General features: G+C 61.8%; 3 protein-coding genes across 20 annotated transcripts; 2 read left to right on the top strand and 1 right to left on the bottom strand.

The window, feature by feature from the left end:
- Positions 1-847: 847 nt before the first annotated feature.
- On the top strand, positions 848-2420 carry PHPT1 (phosphohistidine phosphatase 1). 4 transcript variants are annotated; one of them, XR_010581311.1, is made up of 4 exons: positions 848-1028; positions 1411-1535; positions 1839-1958; positions 2153-2420. XR_010581311.1 is itself a non-coding variant. In XM_045374126.2 (4 exons), the coding sequence occupies exons 1-4, from the start codon at positions 869-871 to the stop codon at positions 2185-2187; spliced, it is 378 nt and encodes a 125-aa protein (XP_045230061.2). In that variant the 5' UTR covers positions 848-868; the 3' UTR covers positions 2188-2420. The 4 variants fall into 4 exon arrangements, 2 of the variants coding, with proteins under 2 accessions (XP_045230061.2, XP_005580449.2); XM_045374126.2 differs by having other exon boundaries at positions 1901-1958; XR_012424084.1 differs by lacking the exon at positions 1839-1958 and having other exon boundaries at positions 1279-1535.
- A 1272-nt stretch (positions 2421-3692) lies between these two features.
- MAMDC4 (MAM domain containing 4) lies at positions 3693-12121 on the top strand. Of its 15 annotated transcripts, none has more exons than XM_045374116.3 (29): positions 3693-3815; positions 4480-4587; positions 4663-4836; positions 4923-5048; positions 5147-5277; positions 5359-5443; positions 5577-5702; positions 5906-6043; positions 6129-6217; positions 6296-6469; positions 6613-6697; positions 6789-6977; positions 7081-7197; positions 7362-7493; positions 7601-7725; positions 7808-7919; positions 8054-8170; positions 8251-8385; positions 8507-8640; positions 8709-8928; positions 9001-9138; positions 9320-9438; positions 9520-9610; positions 9729-9875; positions 10056-10190; positions 10341-10468; positions 10547-10655; positions 11253-11431; positions 11886-12121. In XM_045374116.3, the coding sequence occupies exons 1-29, from the start codon at positions 3770-3772 to the stop codon at positions 11925-11927; spliced, it is 3651 nt and encodes a 1216-aa protein (XP_045230051.2). In that variant the 5' UTR covers positions 3693-3769; the 3' UTR covers positions 11928-12121. The 15 variants fall into 15 exon arrangements, 14 of the variants coding, with proteins under 14 accessions (XP_045230051.2, XP_073872073.1, XP_073872069.1 ...); XM_074015972.1 differs by having other exon boundaries at positions 4453-4587; XM_074015968.1 differs by having other exon boundaries at positions 4453-4587; positions 9729-10190.
- A 1273-nt stretch (positions 12122-13394) lies between these two features.
- Positions 13395-17715, bottom strand: EDF1 (endothelial differentiation related factor 1). Its single transcript, XM_005580380.4, has 5 exons — positions 17592-17715; positions 15080-15131; positions 14564-14724; positions 14184-14277; positions 13395-13626 (listed from the first exon to the last, which is right to left on the bottom strand). The coding sequence occupies exons 1-5, from the start codon at positions 17667-17669 to the stop codon at positions 13565-13567; spliced, it is 447 nt and encodes a 148-aa protein (XP_005580437.1). The 5' UTR covers positions 17670-17715; the 3' UTR covers positions 13395-13564.
- Between the last annotated feature and the right edge of the window lie 3763 nt (positions 17716-21478).

Genomic DNA, 21478 nt, shown 5'->3' with positions numbered 1-21478 from the left:
GGAGGGGGAGGCCTTCGGGCCATGGAGAGGGGAGGGGGAGGCCTTCGGGCGATGGAGAGGGGAGGGGGAGGCCTTCGGGCGATGGAGGCTGAGAGGAGGAGGCCTTCGGGCGGTGGAGAGGGGAGGGGGAGGCCTTCGGGCTTTGGAGGGGGGAGGGGGAGGCCTTCGGGCGGTGGGGGCTGGAGGGAAGAGGCCTTCGGGCAATGGAGAGGGGAGAGGGGGAGGCCTTCGGGCGGTGGAGGGGGGGATGGGGAGGCCTTCGGGCGATAGAGAGGGGAGAGGGGGAGGCCTTCGGGCAGTGGATGGGGGAGGGGGAGGCCTTCGGGCGGTGGAAGGGGGGAGGGGGAGGCCTTCGGACGGTGGAGAGGGGAGGAGGAGGCCTTCGGGCGGTGGAAGGGGGAGGGGGAGGCCTTCGGACGGTGGAGAGGGGAGGAGGAGGCCTTCGGGCGGTGGGGGCCACGGGGAGGGTGGTCTTCGGACTACGTGCGGGACGGGAGATCAGGGCTGGGACGTCCCTCAGGCCTCCCTCCTTGCCCCAGCTTCACGGGCCGCCTAACTGCCCCGCTCCAAGGGTGCCACCGGACCCCGCTGGAGAGGAACTTTTCCGTTGGCTGGATTTAATCACCCCCCATTCCCGGTTCCACGTTTCCTTTAAGTGGGGCTAGTGGGGCTGACAGGGCCGCAAGGCGGCAAGGAACTGGATTGCGATTGGTTAGCGCGTGCCTCGGTCGGCGGTACAATTGGCTGAGGCGCTGGGTCTTGGGCAGCATTCCCCGACGGGATTGGTCGTTGCTTTCCCAGAGCCCGCCTTCCGCAGTACAAGCGGTCCCCGGGTCGGGTGGGAGGAGGGGCCTCCGGGACGAAGAACATGGCGGCGGCGGACCTCGCTCACATTCCTGATGTGGACATCGACTCCGACGGCGTCTTCAAGTATGTGCTGATCCGAGTCCACTCGGCTCCGCGCTCCGGCGCTCCGGCTGCGGAGAGCAAGGAGATCGTGCGCGGCTACAAGTGGGCCGAGTACCATGGTGAGGGCGGGGCCTGCCGGCGTGCGAGGGGCGGGGCTGGCGAGGCGGGGGCGGGGCTTGGCGGGCCGGGGTGGGTGCTGCGGGCCACCGACTGCGTTCTGCTCCCAGCCCTGCCCCTGCTAGGTTTGAGCCAGGCTCAGGTCCTGGGCGGGAAAGGCGTGACCCAGCCTGACACCCCCCGCCTCACGACAGTCTCCCAGTCCCCGAGCTCGCCCCGGTTCCACCCTCCTCTCATTCATCCCTGTCCCAGCCTCAAGGGGCTTCGTCTCCTCTGGGGAAGAGGCTGTTCAGAGCTGGGATTTTAGACCTCTTCGGCCGGGAGTTCCTCCCGCGGCCTCCAAGGGCGGCCAGGGCACGTCCTGAGGTCGCCCTCCCATCCCAGCGGACATCTACGACAAAGTGTCGGGCGACATGCAGAAGCAGGGCTGTGACTGTGAGTGTCTGGGCGGCGGGCGCATCTCCCACCAGAGCCAGGACAAGAAGATTCACGTGTACGGCTACTCCATGGTGAGCCGCAGCCCCGTCCCGCCCTGCTGGAGGCCCCGGTTCCAGCTTCGAGGCCCACCTGAGTCTGCTGCCCTGACCCGTGGCCCCAGATGAGCACGCAGGCTTCCCGGGGTTCTCCCAGGGTGGGCGGCAGAGCCCTCCTTCCAGGGCCAGTTGTGTTCCTGCATTCCCCCATGGAGCACATGCCAGACCTGAGGGGCGGGAGGGAGACCCCCAGACATGGCCTGCCGTTCCCTCTCCCTGCCCCCGGAGGCCTTGCTGGGCTCTAGCTGTCCTCCAGCACTTTGCGCCCTGGGCCCCCAGAGGCAGTCAGTACCTGGGTGGAGTTCAGAGTCCCCGCCCGTGCTCTTCACAAAAACCACCAGCAGATGAGAGCCACGTGCGTCCCTCTGGGTGCCTCAAGCCCCAGGATCCACCCTCAAGGTTTGCTTGCCTGTGGAGGTCGCCTCTCCCCAGGGGAGCCCCCAAGGGCAGTCGGGATGGTGGGTTTGGCACCCCCAGGCACTGTCTCTCCCTTTCCCACACTCGCTTCTGGTGTGGCTGGTGGCTGGATGCCCAGAGCCAGGGCATGGGGTCGAAGGGTCCAGGTGGTGCCAGCAGGCGTCTTCTCTCTCCAGGCCTATGGTCCTGCCCAGCACGCCATTTCAACTGAGAAAATCAAAGCCAAGTACCCCGACTACGAGGTTACCTGGGCTAACGATGGCTACTGAGCACTCCCAGCCTGGGGCCTGCTACCTCCAGCAGCCATGTCAGAGCCCCCGCCTTTGCCTGCACCCCTTTCGGGGCTGGCCCTGCCTGCTTCTGCGGCAGCCCCTGGTGACCTGCCGTCTGCCAGGCTTTGCAGACAGGCTAGCTTGACCACAGAATTAAACGTGTTGCCACGCCTCCCAGTCTCTGAACTCTGTCCTTGGCTTCCGCACCGTGCATCACCACCTCCAGGGCCCCCCAGACCCTAACTAAAGCAGGTGGGTGGGGGAGCACAGGAGTGGCCCCAGGGAGTGGCCGTGCACACTCAGCCCTTTGGGGTCTGATAAGGGGGCCCTGGTGATGGCCTGATTGCTCTTCCCACGGTCACTGTCCTCCAGGGCATCTTGGAGTCAGGGCCTGATCCCTCGGGCTGGCCAAGACCTGGGGCACCCACCAGTGCTCCCTCCTGTGAACCCATCCAAGGGCTCCCCAGTGTCCTGTCTGCCGTCTGCCCTGAGGCTTGGCCTGCAGGCTCCTTCCATGACTAGCCCCATGGGGCCTGCCAGTATCCAGGGTCAGGTCCCACAGCTGCACCTACCCTGCAGGTTCACGTTGACTCTGGGGGCCCCTCCCAGGTGCCTCCTGCATCCGGCAGGGCTGTGGGCACAGCATGGGTTCAGGCCTTGCCCTGGGAAGCCCCAGACACAGTGGCACTCCGTGGGGTGGTGCAGGGGCACCCTGGGGGCCAGGGCTGGTTGTACACAGAGCATCCCCACCTTTGTCAGCTCACTGGTCCTCCGGCCAGCCTCTCCAGACGGGCACTGTCGTGACCACATTTTACAGACCAGGACACCGAGGCTCAGTGACACAAGCTCCGAGGTCACACCGTGGGAAATCACAAACGGCCTGGCTCCAAATGCCACACTCCTTCCCCAGCCTCAAAGAGCCCTGCCCCAAGTGTGGGTCTGTTTCATGAGGACCAGAAGTTTCTGGGCTCCTAGGGACCCTGTGCCTGGCACCAGATGGCACCTGGATGCTCAGGGTGAATGAATGAGGGGGTGATCCTTCAGAGGCAGGTGCCCCACAGCTGCGACCACAGGGGCCGGCTCTGGTGCACATGCTGGACTCCTGCAGCTACTGGACTGGTTGAGTCCTGACCACCAGGCTAGTGCCAAAGGCACAGTGAGAGGCCACGGCGGCCTCTGCCCACCCCACACTGCCGAGCAGAGTCCTAGTGGGGTGCCTGGGTCCCTCCCCATTCCAGTGGGAACTTCCCCTCCACCAGGCAGGGCAGGGCAGGGTGGAAGGGCCTGACCTTGTGTCTGAGGGAGCCGAGCAGGTGGGAGCTGACCCTGGGTCAGAGGCCCCCTCCTGGGGCCGCTATCCCGGCCTATGCTTGGCACCGTCAGCACTGGGTGGGGCCAGGCCGAGGGGCCCTCCACTTAAACAGCAGAGTCAGCGCGTGGGGCCAGTGCAGGCTCGTAACCGCACAGAACTTCCCAGGCACCCTGTGTGGCCGCACTGGCCCTGCTTCCTCTGGCCCAACCATGCCTCTGCCCAGCCACCTGCTGCCCGCCCTGGTCCTGTTACTGGGTAAGTCGTTTGTCTCACTCCTGAAGCAGGACAAGGGGCTCTGGCTTCTGAGCCTACCATCTGTGTGGCAGTGATGGGCACCAGGGCTGACGCCTGAGCCCCAAAGGGAAGGTGGTTTGCCAGGCACTGCCTTGGCCGGTCTGCAATGGGGGTGACCTGGAATCAGCCCATGGGGTCCTCAGGCCTGCCAAGCAAAGGAAGAGACAAGACTCCCCTCCCAGTCTGGGACAAGAGGGTTCAGGAGGTGCCCCCCAGCTCTGTCAGCCTTTGTCTGCCACCCTTGGACTGGGCGGAGCCTGTGGAAGCCCCTGGGCCACCCATCGGTGCCTCCCATTGCGGGTCACCCTCCCAGTGCCCAGTTCACTGCTGGGCACGCTGGGTTCCTGCTACCTTTCTGGGGGTGCCCATGGCAGGGTGCTCATCCCCACACAGGCCCAGGCCCTCCTCCCCAGCCTCTTCAGGGCTGGAAACAGGAGCATGCTCTGCTTGGTCCGGAGCTGGGTGGGAGTTCTCTGATGGGTCCTGGTCCCTCCCTGCCCCATCTCCTGGTCTGAGAGGCTTCCCTGGACAAAAGACGTCCAGTGCCAAAACTGAATAGTCCTAGGCAGGCTGGGATGGCTGATCACTCTGCACCCAGGCCCCCTGGCTGTCACCCTCCCCGCAGCAAGATCCCCAGGCTGGGCCTGGGTCCCCAGCCACTGCAGGAGCCCCGGCCAGGCTGCGTGCAACTTCGTGTGTGACTGCAGGGACTGCTCAGATGAGGCCCAATGTGGTAAGCCAAGGCCAGATGGGCGGGCAGGGCCAGTGTGAGCAGGTCTGGCGCACACCTGACCACCCACTCTCCCAGGTTATCGTGGGGCCTCGCCCGCCCTGGGCACCCCCTTCGCCTGCGACTTTGAGCAGGACTCCTGCGGCTGGCGGGACATTAGCACCTCAGGCTACAGCTGGCTCCGAGACAGGGCGGGGGCCGCACTGGAGGGTCCTGGGCCTCACTCAGACCACACGCTGGGCACCGACCTGGGTAAGGCCAGGGCGAGTCTCTGCGCGCCCCTGTCTCAACACCCTCCTTGCTCCCTGCCCTGTCTCCTGACCTCTCACCTGGGCCAGGCTGGTACATGGCCGTCGGAACCCACCGAGGGAAAGAGGCGTCCACCGCAGCCCTGCGCTCGCCAACCCTGCGAGAGGCAGCCCCTTCCTGCAAGCTGAGGCTCTGGTACCATGCGGCCTCTGGAGGTGCACCCTGGACCCCCAAGGCTCATGGGGGGTGCCCAAGGGGAGGGCGGGTGGGGACAAGCAGGGCCGCAGCTGCCCTGGGACCCCTGACATTGCAGATGTGGCTGAGCTGCGGCTGGAGGTGACCCATGGCTCAGAGACCCTGATCCTGTGGCAGAGCACAGGGCCCTGGGACCCCGGCTGGCAGGAGTTGGCAGTGACCACAGGCCGCATCCGGGGTGACTTCCGAGTGAGCTGGGAGGGTCTGGACGAGTGGGAGCCTTGGGGGGTCTGGGCCCTGACTTAGGTCCTGAGGGCCTGTTCTCTTCAGGTGACCTTCTCTGCCACCCGAAATGCCACCCACAGGGGCGCTGTGGCTCTAGATGACCTAGCGTTCTGGGACTGTGGTCTGCCCAGTAAGGCACCGCCTCTTCCTGTTCCACCCCCGGGAGGGCCCCGCCTGCCCACTCCCCTGCCCAGACCCTGTCTGCCCCCGAGTGCTCTCCCACTCCCGGGGCCTCGGTGAAGGGTTAACCCTGCCCCACCCAGCCCCCCAGGCCAGCTGCCCCCTGGGACACCACCACTGCCAGAACAAGGTCTGCGTGGAGCCCCAGCAGCTGTGCGACGGGGAAGACAACTGCGGGGACCTGTCTGATGAGGACCCACTCACCTGTGGTGAGGCCAGGGTGGGGGCCCAGGGTGAGGCAGGGACACTGGACACCTTGGTGGGGGCCCTAGCACTCATCCAGGAGGGGGCACCTTGGATCCTTGGGATGATCCTTCTGGGGGTGTGGTTGCCAGGGCCACCCTGGAGCTGGGGCCATACGGCTGCGGGAAGCACTGCCTAGTGGCCCCGACACCGCCACCTCCCGCCCTAGGCCGCCACACAGCCACCGACTTTGAGACAGGCCTGGGCCCATGGAACCGCTCGGAAGGCTGGTCCCGGAACCACAGCGCTGGTGGTCCTGAGCGCCCCTCCTGGCCACGCCGTGACCACAGCCGGAACAGTGCACAGGGTGAGGCCCACAGGGGACCCGGCCCAGGCCCCGTCCACGTGGCCACAGCCCAGCGGCTGTGGCCCACTCCCGCTCTTTCCCGCAGGCTCCTTCCTGGTCTCTGTGGCCGAGCCTGGCACCCCTGCTATACTCTCCAGCCCGGAATTCCAAGCCTCAGGCGCCTCCAACTGCTCGGTGAGATGGGTGGGGCTCACAGGGCCTCCGTGCTGGCTGCCCAGGTGCAGGGCCCCCAGCCAGCTCTTGGTTCCACAGCTGATCTTCTATCACTACCTGCATGGCTCTGAGGCTGGCTGCCTCCAGCTGTTCCTGCAGACTCTGGGGTCCAGTGCCCCCCAGGCTCCCGTCCTGCTGCGGAGGCGCCGAGGGGAGCTGGGGACTGCGTGGGTCCGAGACCGTGTTGACATCCAGAGCGCCCACCCCTTCCAGGTAGGGAACAGCAAGAGGGTGGGGTCTGGGGAGCCAGGCTGGGGGCAGGGGAGGGGAACCCACAAGGTACCTGCTGTGGGTGGACAGGGACCAGACCCCGGGGGAAAATAGGCTGGGCACCCCCTGAGCCCCTCTGCCCTCAGATCCTCCTGGCCGGGCAGACAGGCCCGGGGGGCGTCGTGGGTCTGGATGACCTCATCCTGTCTGACCACTGCAGACCAGTCCCGGGTGAGCCTGCTGAATCTGCCCTACCCTGCCTTGCCCTGGAGAGGCACAGCACTCCCCATTCCTGCCACCTGACCCAGTTCTGCCCCCACAGAGGTGTCCACCCTGCAACCACTGCCTCCTGGGCCCTGGGCCCCAGTCCCCCAGCCCCTGCCGCCCAGCTCACGGCTCCAGGATTCCTGCAAGCAGGGGCATTTTGCCTGCGGGGACCTGTGTGTGCCCCCGGAACAGCTGTGTGACTTCGAGGAGCAGTGCGCAGGGGGCGAGGACGAGCAGGCCTGCGGTAAAGGGGCTCAGCCTCCCGCAGACCTCCTGCTGAGGAGCCAAGGGGGTAGGTGCCGGGGCGGGCTGAGGACTCTGCCATTCAGTGCCCATTGCTATTTCAGGCACCACAGACTTTGAGTCCCTCGAGGCCGGGGGCTGGGAGGACGCCAGCGTGGGGCGGCTGCAGTGGCGGCGTCTCTCAGCCCAGGAGAGCCAGGGGTCCAGTGCAGCTGCTGCTGGTGAGGCCCAAGGCCCAACGCTCAAGCCCCCACCCGGGTGTGAGCAGCATCCTTGGAGGAGTCTCTGCTCTCTCTCTGCACTACAGATGGTCTCTGGATTGGGGATCCCTGAGGGACAGAGTGGGGCCCTGGACGAGGCTTTGAGTACCTTGCTCTTCCCCTAGGGCACTTCCTGTCTCTGCAGAGGGCCTGGGGGCAGCTGAGCACTGAGGCCCGGGTCCTTACACCCCTCCTTGGCCCTTCTGGCCCCAGCTGTGAACTCCACTTGGCTTACTATTTACAGAGCCAGCCCCGAGGTACCGCCGCCCTCCACAAGCTCCCTGGCCAGCCCCTGGGTGCTCCCTGCACGGTGGGAGGGATCTGGGGTCGGGTGACCCACAGTGCCCCCTGCCCCGCTGGCCAGGTTTCCTGGCACTAGTTGTGGTAGACAACGGCTCCCGGGAGCTGGCATGGCAGGCCCTGAGCAGCAGTGCAGGTGGCTGGAAGGTGGACAAGGTCCTTCTAGGGGCCCGCCGCCGGCCCTTCCAGGTGAGGAGGGCAGCCCAGAGTGGGGGTTCCACTGGAGCGGGCCCTGACTTAATGATCCTCCTCATCCCCCTACCCCATGAAGCTGGAGTTTGTCGGTTTGGTGGACTTGGACGGCCCTGACCAGCAGGGAGCTGGGGTGGACAACGTGACCCTGAGGGACTGTAGCCCCACAGTGACCACCAAGAGAGACAGAGGTTCCTGCTGCCCATCCTCATTCCCACCTGGGTGCTCCCCCCACACCCCTCCAGAGACCCCGGAGCTTCCACCTTCTCAGGGCTCTGGAGGGGGAGGGGGAAAGGTCTGTGACCCCACCTGGCCCCACCCCCAGAGGTCTCCTGTAACTTTGAGCGGGACACATGCAGCTGGTACCCAGGCCACCTCTCAGACACACACTGGCGCTGGGTGGAGAGCCGTGGCCCTGACCACGACCACACCACAGGCCAAGGTAGGACGGGCGCTCAGACCGGGGGTGGCTTTCAGACAGGAGTGGAGCATCTCTGCAGCTCAGCCCCATGCCCCCTACAGGCCACTTTGTGCTCCTGGACCCCACAGACCCCCTGGCCTGGGGCCACAGCGCCCACCTGCTCTCCAGGCCGCAGGTGCCAGCAGCGCCCACGGAGTGTCTAAGCTTCTGGTACTACCTCCATGGACCCCAGATTGGTGAGTGGACCTGGGAGTGGGGCAGGGCCTGTGGGGAGGCCCCCGGAGGTTCAGAGCCCCCCTCTGACACCCATCGAGGCACAGGGCAGAGGTCAGTTATGGACTGGTTCCCTCCCTGCAGGGACTCTGCGCCTGGCCATGAGACGGGAAGGGGAGGAGACACACCTGTGGTCACGGTCGGGCACCCAGGGCAACCGCTGGCATGAGGCCTGGGCCACCCTTTCCCACCAGCCTGGCTCCCGTGCCCAGTACCAGGTGAGGCCTGGCGCCCGGGTGGGAGGACAGGGCAGGACCCCCCGCCAGCTGACACCCTCCACCCCCAGCTGCTGTTCGAGGGCCTCCGGGACGGATACCACGGCACCATGGCGCTAGACGACGTGGCCGTGCGGCCAGGCCCCTGCTGGGCCCCTCATCACTGCTCCTTTGAGGATTCGGACTGCGGCTTCTCCTCGGGAGGCCGGGGTCTTTGGAGGCGCCAGGCCAATGCCTCGGGCCACACAGCCTGGGGCCCCCCAACAGACCACACCACTGAGACAGCCCAAGGTATGGGGGCCTGGCAGGGGCAGGGATTGGGGGGCTGGCCAGGGGCTGGCAGGCTGATGCTGGCACCTCCAGGGCACTACATGGTGGTGGACACCAGCCCAGACGCACTGCCCAGGGGCCAGACGGCCTCCCTGACCTCCAAGGAGTATAGGCCCCCTGCCCAGCCTGCTTGCCTGACCTTCTGGTACCACGGGAGCCTCCATAACCCAGGTGAGGGGCTTAGGGAGCCCACCCCAGTGGGCTCAGGGAAGCTTGGCCTGGTGTCCCCACCAGCCTTGTGCTGAGGCCACTGGGAGCCTCTTGCGCCCGCGAGGCCGGGAGCCTGGGAGCTCAGACCGGGGCCTGCAGGCGCTCTCCCCACACTGCTGACCGGGGCCGCCCCTGCTGGCAGGCACCCTGCGGGTCCACCTGGAGAAGGGCAGGAAGCACCAGGTGCTCAGCCTCAGTGCCCACGGTGGGCTGGCCTGGCGCCTAGGCAGCGTGGACGTGCAGGCTGAGCAAGCCTGGAGGGTGAGTGCACGGTGGGGTGCCCCTCCCCCTCCCCGAGAGCTGCCTGGACCCACTGCGGCTGCCCTGCCCTGCACCCACCAGGTGGTGTTTGAGGCAGTGGCCGCAGGCGTGGCACACTCCTACGTGGCTCTGGATGACCTGCTCCTCCAGGATGGGCCCTGCCCTCGGCCAGGTGGGAACCCTGCTGTGGCCTCAGCCCTGCTCTGGGGCGCCTGCCTAGCCCTCTCCCTTCATGGTAGTGGTGCCTAGGGCTTGGGCCGCAGCACCACTCACCCACCCATGTCCTGCAGGTTCCTGTGATTTTGAGTCTGGCCTGTGCGGCTGGAGCCACCTGGCCTGGCCCAGCCTGGGCGGATACAGCTGGGACTGGGGCGGGGGAGCCACCCCCTCTCGTTACCCCCAGCCCCCTGTGGACCACACCCTGGGCACAAAGGCAGGTACGTGCCCACTGGAGCCAGGTGGGGAGGCGACCCAGAGGCCACACACAGCCACCTGGCTTCCTGCTGCCCACCGAGTACACGCCCCATCCAGAGGAGGCCCTGCCCACCCAGCCTCTGCTAGGGCCCTGAGGGCTGGCTCTGCCCATCAGCCGGGCATCAACCTCCTCTTGTTCCCAGGCCACTTTGCTTTCTTTGAAACTGGCGTGCTGGGCCCCGGGGGCCGGGCCGCCTGGCTGCGCAGCGAGCCTCTGCCGGCCACCCCGGCCTCCTGCCTCCGCTTCTGGTACCACATGGGCTTTCCCGAGCACTTCTGTGAGTCCGGCTGGGCCAATGGGGGCCTGGGCAATGGGGGCAGCAGGGGTCCAGGAGCAGAGGTGGGGAGGTGGCCTCCCACCCCACCCCTGGTTAGGTGTGCAGGAGTCCCGGGACCCCAGGCCTGACACGCCCTGGCCCTGCTCTCAGACAAGGGGGAGCTGAGAGTGCTGCTGCGCAGTACCCAGGGCCAGCTGGCCGTGTGGGGCACAGGCGGGCACCGGCGGCACCAGTGGCTGGAGGCCCAGGTGGAGGTGGCCAGCACCAAGGAGTTCCAGGTGAGGCCGGCTGTCCAGGCCAGGAGCTGTCTCCTCCTCCACCCAGGGCCCACACAGACTCCTTTCCTTCTCCATCAGGTTGTGTTTGAAGCCACTCTGGGTGGCCAGCCAGCCCTGGGACCCATTGCCCTGGATGACGTGGAATATCTGGCCGGGCAGCGTTGCCAGCAGCCTGCCCCCAGCCCAGGTGAGCCCTGGGCTGCAGTGGAGGCACGGAAGAGGGCCCAGGGGGCCAGCCCAGCTCAGGGCTTGCCAGGCTTACCAGCGTGTGGCCCCAGGAGCTGCGAGCATGCTGCACCCAGACAGGACAGGAGAGCTGCCAGGCCCACACCCTGTGCCCTCCCCACTCTCTGCCCCACTCATCCCTGGGGCCACTGCCCGAGCTGGGCTGTCCCTGGGGTGCAGTCTCTGGGGCCTGCCCTGCCTGGCTGTGGCCTCTGTGCTCCCTGTGCCCACACCCAGGGCAAGGTCCATCCTGGAGGAGCTGCCAGTCGGTTCAGGGCAACCACTGACTGCTCTCACTTGGTGAGGGAAAGGATCTCACCTGGGGCCATGAGCCCCACCAAGTCTGCAGACAGCAGCTGCCTGCCTGCCAGGCCCCCTCCTTGTGGTGGCAGAAAAAATACCCTCTGCCTTTGAAATAGGGGTGAACCCCAGGAGCCAGCAGAGGCTGAGGGGACCAGGCAGCCCCAGGCTTCCTCCTCAGCCTCAGATGTAGGCGCTACACCCGGACACCAGAACTGGGGGCTGCTTTGGAGGGCTCACGTGTCCCTATGGCCCACAGGGGACACAGCCGCACCCGTGTCTGTGCCAACTGCAGTTGGCAGTGCCCTCCTATTGCTCATGCTCCTGGTGCTGCTGGGACTTGGGGGACGGCGCTGGCTACAGAAGAGGGGGAGCTGCCCCTTCCAGAGCAACACAGAGGCCACAGCCCCCGGCTTTGACAACATCCTTTTCAATGCGGTAGGAGCCCCCAGGGATGGGTGGGCAGGAGCCTCTGTGCTCAGCTGTGACCCTGGAGGGTAGGCACTGGCAGGACACAACCCCCCAGGGAGGAGCCCCCACCTGCACAAGGCCCATCCTTGCCCTCCCTCTCCCAGCCACCACTGTCAAAGCTCCTCCTCCTTCCGGGGTGGCTCACACCTGTAATCCCAGCACTTTGGGAGGTCGAGGCAGGTGGATCTCCTGAGGTCAGGAGTCTGAGACCAGCCTGCCCAACATGGTGAAACCTCTTCTCTACTAAAAATACAAAAAATTAGCTGGGTGTGGTGGCAGGTGCCTGTAATCCCAGCTACTCGGGAGGCAGGGGTTGCAGTCAGTGAGCTGAGATCATGCCATTGCACTCCATCTTGGGTGACAAGAGCGAAACTCCGTCTCAGGAAAGAAAGAAAAAAAACACTCCTCTTCCTCCTCCTAGGATGGTGTCACCCTCCCGGCATCTGTCACCAGCGATCCGTAGACCACCTCAGACAAGGCCCCGCTTCCTCACGTAACATCCAGCACTTGGTCAGACCCTAGCCGGGGACCGGACACCTGCCCTGCCCAGGCTGGGACAGGCTGCAGGTCTCAGGACATGCCGAGGCCTGGGCGTTCCCTGCCCTGTGCTGACTGTTGCTCTGTGAATAAACACCCCGGCCCATGAGGGCGGCCCAAGCTCCCAGGCTGAAGTCAGTGTGTCCACACTTCACCAGCCAGTGAGGGTGGGGGCTGCAGTGTTAAGTGACATGATAGGAGAACATGCTAGGGGTGCCTGCTTGCTTCTGGATGCAGCTCAGGAACCAGAGACAAGGGGACCCTCTCCCACGAGGACACAGACCCACCAGGACAAGGGCCAGGGCAGGGGCTCTGTGTCTAATGAGGACAACATCAAACTGACCCACAGCATCAGGAGCGTGCAAAGGAGATGACCCTTAGGGGACACGGTGCACGGGGCAGGCCCGGAGGGAAGAAGTGCCTCAGCTGGGCCCACTCTCTGTGGTACAGGCCTGAGCTGCCCCAGGGACTATGGGTCACAGTGCCCAGGTCACCAGGTGCCCCAGGACTGCAGCTGAGCCCTTCCCTTTGGCTCCTGCGCCTGAGCAGGAGGGTGACCCTGTGAAGCTGTGACCTGGCCTGGGGCACAAGCAGAGGACTCCCGTCCTAACGCAGGGTCAACGTCACTAACCTCAGCTCCCAGAGCTCTGGTCCTCCACGTGGGTGACTCGGGCACAACCCCATGGTGAGGGCCCAGTCTTGTGGCCTCTGAGGCCTGGCTGTGGGTGGCTATCCCCTGGGAGGGTGGCGATACCCAGACCTGTGCAGCCAAGCCCCCTCCTGCCCATAGGAAAGCCCTACCCTGCCTCATGAACTCACATCTGCCCCCAGGAGCCATGCGGTGCTGGAGGGCACAGCACGGCACCCTCGCCAGCCATTGGGCTCCTGTCCGCCCTGGGGACTAAGTCCCAGCAGAGGGTGGCAGTCAGGCATGGCTAGCACCGTCCCTCGTCTTCAGGTGCTGTGGGGCTGACCAGTGCCCGCTGTCCACACAGATGGGCGAAAGGAAATGGCCCTGCAGAGAGACCTTCAGAGCCCCCTGGCAGCCCACTCCCGGGCATCAGTCATGAAAATTCACCGGCCTTTCCCACAACTAGGGGCCTGGGAGCTGAGAGCAGGACCGAATAATCTGGCCCCGGCGCCAAAGGCAGGAAATTTTCCCAGCTTCTCTTTAGAGCTACATCAGAGAAAGCAGCTCCCAGTGACACCGCTCCTCTTCCTTCCGCGCCTCTGGCCTCCACCCCTCACCCTTATATAAGGTGGTGCTCAGAGCTCCCTGAGGCCTCTGAGCCACAACTGCTACTGGGCAGACACCCCCAGAACAGGAAGGCGGAGTTCTGCACCCTCAGCTGAGGAACGCGACGTAGGGAGAAAAACAGTCAGCAGAACCCAACGCTTTGCAAGGTTTTGTTTGTTTGACAGCAGGAATGGGCTGGGGAGGGTCCCCCACGAGCTGGACCCCTTGTTCCGTTTGGCCGTGAGGAGACCCACGGCGGTGCTGGCGGTCAAGGGGAACCGGCAGAACGAGATCAGCTGGAGCGCACTGATTTCGAGGCTTTGTGTTCATTTCGCCCTAGGCCCCTTCTCGATGGGCTTTCCAATGTCCTTTCCCCGGAGCTTGAGGCCTGAAATGAGCCACAGCCACTGGCCACTGCAGCGCCAGCTCCCTCCTGCCCCCCACGCTGCCCCTCTTCACCATCTTCCCAGGGAAGGGGGGCCACGCCGCTCCCATTCCTCACTGGGCTCTCAACACACAGGCACTCCTGGACCTCACATCTAATTTTCAAAAGGATGAGTCTGATCATCTTAGACAGCAGAGCATGAATACCCGTCTCCGGAAGAACTGGAGCCAGGGGTCCTCTGCGGAACTGGCTTCCGGCCCCATGCTGACAGGGCCTGGACCGCTGTGCTCAGGCTCAGAGAACCATGGCCAACAGCACGGGCTGACGGGAACTGGCAAGGGGAAGGGAGTGGGATTCCACTGCTCTTGGGGGTTTCCTGAGGCCTGCAGAGCCCCCACCACTCCTCAGTCTCTATTGCCTGGAGAAGCAAAGCTCCAGAATTCAGAGAACAGGGGACCCTCAGGGCCATCTTCGTCTCCCGAGTCCCACTCTCACCAACCCCAGCCAGGAGTGGTGGCCTCCCTGTCCAGCGGACCCGGCGAAGGTGGAGGGACACTCACCAATGGCCCGCTCGATTTTGCCCAGCACCTGGTTATTGGGTATGGCCCGTCCGCTCTCATAGTCCGCGATCACCTGTGGCTTCTCATTGATTTTCTAAAGAGAACATGTGCTTTATACACATCAGCTCCACTAGCACTGCTACGAAACCAGGCGCGGAGCGTCGCCTGAGAACACCAGCTTCTGGGGCCCCTGGGGTACGCACCCACACACAGCTGCATTTTGTGCAAGAGGCAGTGAGAGCCGGGTTGACCTGGCTTCCCCAGGCATTCCCTGCAAGGGCACCGGGGGGTGGAGCCTGCCCTCCCCGTGCTATCTGAACTCCGGCCACCCCCGCCCAAGCCCACAACCCCAGGAGAAGTGAGAGCCGGCGCAGCCTCACCGTGGCCAGGTCCTTCTGTGTAAGCCCCTTGCTCTGCCGACCCTGCTGGATCACCTTGCCCACTTCCAGGGTCACCCTGTCATGGTGCAGCTCCTCCGTTTCCCGGTCCAGCTTGGCTGTGTTCTTGGTGATAGAATGTTGTTTGTTCTGGCCAGCAGCCCCTGGAATCGGTGTGAGGCAAAAGCAGAGAAGAGGGTTTGGAATTAACCTGATGGAAAACCGTTTCAGAGTGGTAACCAGACCCCAGAGGCTGCCTGAGCCCAAGGGGACATGGGAACCCAGGCTGTCCCAGGTTCACACACCTCAGGGCATGGACTTCCAGAGTTTTCTCTCAGTTTGCACTCATGCCGACCAGAGCTGCTCTGGGAAGATGGCTGCCTCCCAGGGCTCCAGCCAGCACCGGTGCAGGCAGGCACTCAGCTGACAACCTCCCTGTGGGCACCGTCCACACCACACCCACCAGCACATGGACCCACAGCACAGCCTCACTTTGCAAGTGGAAACACAAGGACCTACATTTCTTGGAAGTCTCCACATCTTCTCCTCGTCTCTGTGCTGCTAAGATAGCCTAGAAAATTAGAAAACATCAGTAGATCTAAAGTAGCTTCGGCAGTGTCCAGCACACACCAATTCAGGCCTGCTGTTAGCCAGTTAAGCACACTGCTAAGGACTAGTGGTGCCCAATGACTGATACGCAGTGCTGGGTTCAATTACCCAAGCTCAACTAGGTACTGCAGCTCATGTCTGTAATCCCAGCACTTTGGGAAACCGAAGTAGCAAAATCACTTGAGGCCACGAGTTCGAGACCAGCCTGGGCAACACAGCGAGATCCTGTCTCTACAAAAAAACAAAATAATAAAAAATTGTCAGACATTGTAGTGCATGCCTGTACAGGGAGGCTAGGGCAGGAGGATCACTTGAGCCCAGGAGTTTGAGGGTGTGGTGGGCTATGATAATGCCACTGCACTCCAGCCTGGGCAACAGAATGAGATACTGTCTAAAAAAACAAAACACAACAAAACCCCAAACTCGTTATATAAAAACCTCTACAATCAGATGTCTAGGAAATTCACAATAAACTGCTAAGGGAACACCACTTCCTTTGCTGTTGAGAAAGACGCACTAGGGATTTTTTTTTTTTTTGAGTTGGGGTCTTGCTATGTTGCCCAGGCTGGTCTGGAACTCCTGGGCTCAGCCTCCCTCCTGAATAGCTAGTATGCGCTAGTGGATTCTTTTTGAGAAATCATATTTAGCATAGATTTACTTCTCTGCTGGACTCTACTGCAAAAGTAGTAAGGAACACCAAATGCTGGCCTGGTGTGGCCTTCCTCCCTGAATCTGGCTCCTAGTAACACAAAGATGACACATTTCATGGAAGCCTGCAGGCTCCCCAGAAACATCACCAATTACAGTGATGGTATCTCATCTACAGTCGCTGAATATTAATATAATGTATTTCTTGACTTTTTTTTTTTTTTGAGACAGTCTCACTCTGTCGCCCAGGCTGAAATGCAGTGGCACGATCTCAGCTCATTGCAACCTTCACACTCCGAGTTGAAGCGATTTTCCTGCCTCAGCCTCCCCAGTAGCTAGGATTACAGGCACCTGCCACCACGCTTGGCTAATTTTGTGTATTTTTAGTAGAGACAGGGTTTCACCATCTTGGCCAGGCTGGTCTTGAACTCCTGACCTCATGATCCACCCGCCTTGGCCTCCCAGAGTGCTGGGATTACAGGCTTCAGCCACTGTGCCTGGCTAACATTTCTACCACTTCAGAGAAGTGACTTGTGGAGCATCCTAAGTGTGATGTACTCACAGATGCTGCCACCCAATTATTCCCCGTGACTCCTAGCTTATGGCCATTAAGTTTCCTTTAAAAGGAAAGGAGAATGAATTTGGTTTTGACCATACAACCAGCAAGGGCAGGGCAGACCAATGAATCCCTGTCACCAGAGCCCCAGCACATCCTGGCCCAACTGGCCTCAAAGGCTTCAGCCCTAGGCCACCTGAGAGTACGAATGAGGCAGAGGTGGTGACTAAACCGTCCTCCCTATTACATCAGACTCACAACTGACCCTCGGAAACATCAGCCACACTGGTAATCTCCTTCCACAAGTACTGCTCAGGACACACCCATGTTCCACCCGTGCAACAGGGGGAGGCAAGGTCCACCTGCTCATGGGGTTCCCTGATGCAGGCACTCCCTACAGCCTGTGATGGACCAGGTAGGCTCCTTGGGCAGTATCTGACTAGCGGAGACCAGTAGAACCAAGCAGGCCCCAAGCAAAGAGAAAAGGCTCAAGGAGGAGCCTACCCTCTGTCCCCAACTCCCACTCAGGTCACTAACCTCTGTCCCAGTCACCCGGTCTCCCGCCCCAGGCCCTCAACTGCTGTCCACTGGCCCCCAGCCCTATCCCAACCCCAATTCCCCACCCTCATCGCTGGTTCCTGCTGCTTGCCCCAGTCCCCACCCCTGTCCTAAGCCCTGTCCCCGACTCTAGTCCCTGTCCTCCCAAGCCCTGTCCCCAACTCCATCCCTGCCCCCCGTTCCCAGTGCCCACCCTGGTTCTCTGACCCCTATCCTCACACAAGGCCCCAGCCTTGTCCCCGCCCCCGTCCCCACCTCCTGCCTCTGTCCTCACACCTGTCCCCACCAACAGTCCCTCCCCCTATCCCCTTCCCGCCCCACCCTGGCACTGATCCCCGTCCTATCACCTGCCCCTTGCCCTGTCCCGTTCCCTGCTCCTCTCCTCCCGCAGTCGCCCGCCCCCTACCTCCTGGGTTCGTCTATCCCCACCTGGGTCCGCCCCCCACCTTCCCACCCCTGTTCTGGCCCGGTCCTCCTGCCACTGCGATGCTCCCCGCCCCTCGAACCCCATCCTCCCCCCGGCACCCGAGCCTTGTCCCCGCCCCCCGCGCCCCGTCCCGGGCCCCGCCTGGCCTTCCCCGAGCCCCCTGCCCCACGGTCCGTGGCCCCGGCCCAGCGTCCGCCCCGCCCGGCCCGGCCGCTCCTCCGTCAGCAAAGCACCTGCTTGGACTTGGCCTGGGCGGCCGTGGGGCCCTTCTTGCGCAGCACCGTCACCGTGTCCCAGTCGCTCTCGGCCATGGCGGGCGAAGGCGGGCGTCAGTCCGGCGGCTCGGCGGCAGCTGCTAGAGACCCCGCGCGGCGACGCGACGTCCCTTCGGCGCCTCCCCGCTTCCGGCGTCCCATTGGCTGGCGGCACGCGGGGGGCGGGCACTTCCCGTGCTCGGGGCCATTCGGCGTTCGGCTCGTCTGAGGGACGCCGCGGCCGCGCGCGGCTGACGTGGGGAGGGCAACGTTGGGGCCTGGCCTGGCGAGGCGCGGCGGCCGCTGGGGGCGCAGGTCGGGAGGACCCCTGAACCCGGGCCCCGCGGCCTCCCAGCACACGCGGGCGGCGGCTGCGCCTCCCCGGGCCCCGCACCCCGGCCGGGCCACGCGGGCGGAGGGGGCGCGGGGTCTCCGCTCTCTCCCCGGCCGCCCCCCTTTGTTTTGCCGCCTGCGCGGCTGGGACCTGCGCTCGAGGACCAGGGCTGTGGGGCCCGAAACGCAGCGTGGGGTGGGATTCTTTTTAAGAAAAAGAATGCAGGCCGGGCGCGGTGGTTCGCGCCTGCAATCCCAGCACTTTGGGAGGCCGAGGCGGGAGGATCACCTGAGGTCGGGAGTTCGAGACCAGCCTGACCAACATGGAGAAACCCCGTTTCTACTAAAAATACAAAATTAGCTGGGCGTGGTGGCGGATGCCTGTAGTCCCAGCTACTCGGGAGGCTGAGGCAGGAGAATCGGTTGAACCCAGGAGGCGGAGGTTGCGGTGAGGCGAGATCGCGCTATTGTACTCCAACCTGGGCAAGAAGAACGAAACTGCATTTCAAAAAAAAGGAATGGAAAACTATGAAAACATGGGTGGCAAAAATGAATGGTTTTGCATATGTTTATTTTCTGTAACGTATAAAGTGTATATGTTGTACGACAATAATTATGTAATACCCTATTTTACAGCTATTTTACAGTTGTTTTGTATAATGAGAAAGGTCGTTATACATTATTATTGAACAAGATTTTTAGGATTTTTTTTGTTTTGTTTTGTTTTTTTTAAGATAGTCTCGCTCTGTTGCCCAGGCTGGAGTGCAGTGGCACCATCTCGGCTTCCTGCAAGATCCGCCTCCCGGGTTCACGCCATTCTCCTGCCTTAACCTCCCTAGTAGCTGGGACTACAGGTGCCCGCCACCACGCCCAGCTAATTTTTTTTGTATATTTTTAGTAGAGACGGGGTTTCACCGTGTTAGCAAGGATGGTCTCGATCTCCTGACCTCGTGATCCGCCCGCCTCGGCCTCCCAAAGTGCTGGGATTATAGGCGTGAGCCACCGCGCCTGGCCAAGATTTTTATTTTTATAGACAGGGTCTCACTCTGTGGCCCACGCTGGAGCACGGCAGCGCCCACTGCAGCCTCGACGTCTTGGGCTCAAGTGATGGGACTATAGGCGCAGCCCCCGCGCCTGGCTAATTTTTGTATTTTGTAGGGTAGAGGTGGGGTCCCCATGCTGCCCTGGCTTGTTGGTCTGGAACTCCTGAGCTCGTGTGATCCTCCTGCCTCGGCCTCCCAAAGTCTGGGATTACAGGCTTGAGCCACCGCTGGCCCTAATCATAGTATTGACTTCTGGGCTTTGAATGGATGAGCTTCCTGTAGCACTGCTGCAGGTTATGCTCCACAAACAAGGATCCTGGTAAGTGCAGTCTCCATCCAAAAAGACAACATAAATAAATGCTGTGTTAAACTGGAAATGCTGCATTACCAAATGCACTCCAGAGAGGAGACAACTGTAATTCTAACCAGGCAGTGGCAAGTTGAGTCTTCTGCTTACCGTTTTTCACACTGGATGACTGGAAGAGTCTTGCGGACCCACTGATGGCTCCGTGCATACAAACCTTGCTTCTCTGCTTCTCACCAACTTCCAGCACCAAGCTCCGTTCAGCTAAGGACTCAACAGCCTCAGACATCCAGCAAGGATGTGACTCAACTGAATGAAAATATCCCTTGTGGCCGGGTGTGGTGGCTCACGCCTGTAATCCCAGCACTTTGGGAGGCCGAGGCAGATGGATCACGAGGTTGAGAGATCAAGATCATCCTGGCCAACACAGTGAAACCCTGTCTCTATTAAAAATACAAAAATTAGCTGGGTATGGTGGTGTGTGCCTGTAATCCTACCTACTCGGGAGGCCAAGGCAGGAGAATCGCTTGAACCTGGAGGTGGAGGTTGCAGTGAGCCGAGACTGCGCCACTGCACTCCAGCCTAGGGACAGAGTAAGACTCCACTGTCTCTAAAAAAAGAAAGAAAAAGAAAATATCCCATAAACCCTGACTGGATGTATCTCCGCTCAAGTCCCCCTTCGTTGTGTGCCAAAAATGCTTATAGTCACCCCAGTGCCACCAGCCCCCAGGAAGAGTGTGGTGAAGGCGGAGTTGGCCTGGAAAGAGGCAGCCTTGTTAACACTGCAGTTCAGTCCTCCTATGTGACAAACTCAGCCAACACCCGACCTCGTGAATGCATTGGGAGGCCCTTCTCAGAGCCTCAGAGACCCATGCAGGAGGGGCTGAGCTAGCTCCATAGTGAGCCTGGGCGGAGAGACAGGGGACAGCTACATCTAGCTGTCCTCTGCAGGTGTCCACCAGGACAGCTGTTGTCCCATCGGGCCCTCCATCAGGAGTCCAGGCCTGATGCCACAAGTCACTTGTGCCCTGTCCTTGGCACTCCCTGCACCAAGGCACGATGGATACAGGTGTCTGTGTGAGGCTGTCCTCACTGCCCACTCGTCCCACCCTGGGGTCATTTGTACGCACTCCCTCCTATTCTGGGATTCTTCCAACTTAGGGCCCGGAGGAAAGCGGCTGGTATGGAGAAGCAGCTTTGGGAGGCCTGGCGAGCCTCTCATACCTCATTGGAGATGTCACACCACTGTCGGTCTACCAGTTATCCATTTAGCTTTGTGCATGGAGAAAAAACAATTCCAAAGCTTTCTGGAGAAAAAAAAGTCTCTTCATTTCCATCTGTAGATCTTAGTGTCTCTCTGGCATAATTTTCCTCCAGCCTTTCTTAGTTCCTTTTAGTACCATCTGCTGTAGTTTCATCTTTCATTTAACTGCAAATGTCTCTATTTTGCCCTTGTGTTTGAAGGATACACTATTGTATAAACGTCATCCCACTGTCTTCCATCATTGCCAATGAGAATCAGTGATCAGTCATTTGTGTCCTGGTTCCCTAGCAGGTTATGTGACAATGTGACATGTCCTCTGGCTCTTTCAAGACTATCCCTTTGTCTTCAGTTTTCTTTTTCTTTTCTTTTCTTTCTTTCTTTTTTTTTTTTTTTTTTTTGAAGACAGGGCCTCACTCTGTTGCCCAGGCTGGAGTACAAGGCACAATCATGGCTCACTGCAGCCTCAACCTCCTGGGCTCAAGTGATCCTCCCACCTCAGCCTCCCAAAATACTGGAATTGCAGGCACGTTCCGACACCCGCAGCCTGATCTTCAGTTTTCTTAGCATGTGTTCAAGCGTATTTTCCTTCGTATTTACCTTGCTTGGGTTCACTGAGCTGCTTTTTTATTTTTATTTTTTGAGATGGAATCTTGCTCTGTCACCCAGGCTGGAGTGCAGTGGCGCAATCTCGGCTCACTACAACCTCCGCCTTGTGGGTTCATGCCCAGCTTTTTTTTTTTTTTTTTTTTTTTTTTTGAGAGGGAGTCTCACTCTGTCACCCAGGCTGGAGTGCAGTGGGGCTATCTCAGCTCACTGCAAGCTCCGCCTCCCGGGTTTACGCCATTCTCCTGCCTCAGCCTCCCGAGTAGCTGGGACTACAGGCGCCCGCCACCTCGCCCGGCTAGTTTTTTGTATTTTTTAG

Source organism: Macaca fascicularis, chromosome 15 (assembly GCF_037993035.2).
Source record: "Macaca fascicularis isolate 582-1 chromosome 15, T2T-MFA8v1.1".
Lineage (NCBI taxonomy): Eukaryota > Metazoa > Chordata > Mammalia > Primates > Cercopithecidae > Macaca > Macaca fascicularis.
This window is presented reverse-complemented; position numbering and strand designations above follow the sequence as displayed.

Bases quoted from the DNA above. Each gene is read 5' to 3' on its own strand.
- PHPT1 (XM_005580392.4), top strand. From the start codon at position 869: ATGGCGGCGGCGGACCTCGCTCACATTCCTGATGTGGACATCGACTCC. The intron at 1,029-1,410 runs GTGAGGGCGGGG...CTCCCATCCCAG, and splicing joins CAAGTGGGCCGAGTACCATG to CGGACATCTACGACAAAGTG. The intron at 1,536-2,152 runs GTGAGCCGCAGC...TTCTCTCTCCAG, and splicing joins ACGTGTACGGCTACTCCATG to GCCTATGGTCCTGCCCAGCA.
- MAMDC4 (XM_074015967.1), top strand. From the start codon at position 3,770: ATGCCTCTGCCCAGCCACCTGCTGCCCGCCCTGGTCCTGTTACTGG. The intron at 8,386-8,506 runs GTGAGTGGACCT...CCCTCCCTGCAG, and splicing joins CCTCCATGGACCCCAGATTG to GGACTCTGCGCCTGGCCATG. The intron at 9,611-9,728 runs GTGGGAACCCTG...CATGTCCTGCAG, and splicing joins TGGGCCCTGCCCTCGGCCAG to GTTCCTGTGATTTTGAGTCT.
- EDF1 (XM_005580380.4), bottom strand. From the start codon at position 17,669: ATGGCCGAGAGCGACTGGGACACGGTGACGGTGCTGCGCAAGAAGGGC. The intron at 14,725-15,079 runs GTAGGTCCTTGT...CACCGATTCCAG, and splicing joins TGTGGAGACTTCCAAGAAAT to GGGCTGCTGGCCAGAACAAA. The intron at 14,278-14,563 runs GTGAGGCTGCGC...TGTTCTCTTTAG, and splicing joins CACAGAAGGACCTGGCCACG to AAAATCAATGAGAAGCCACA.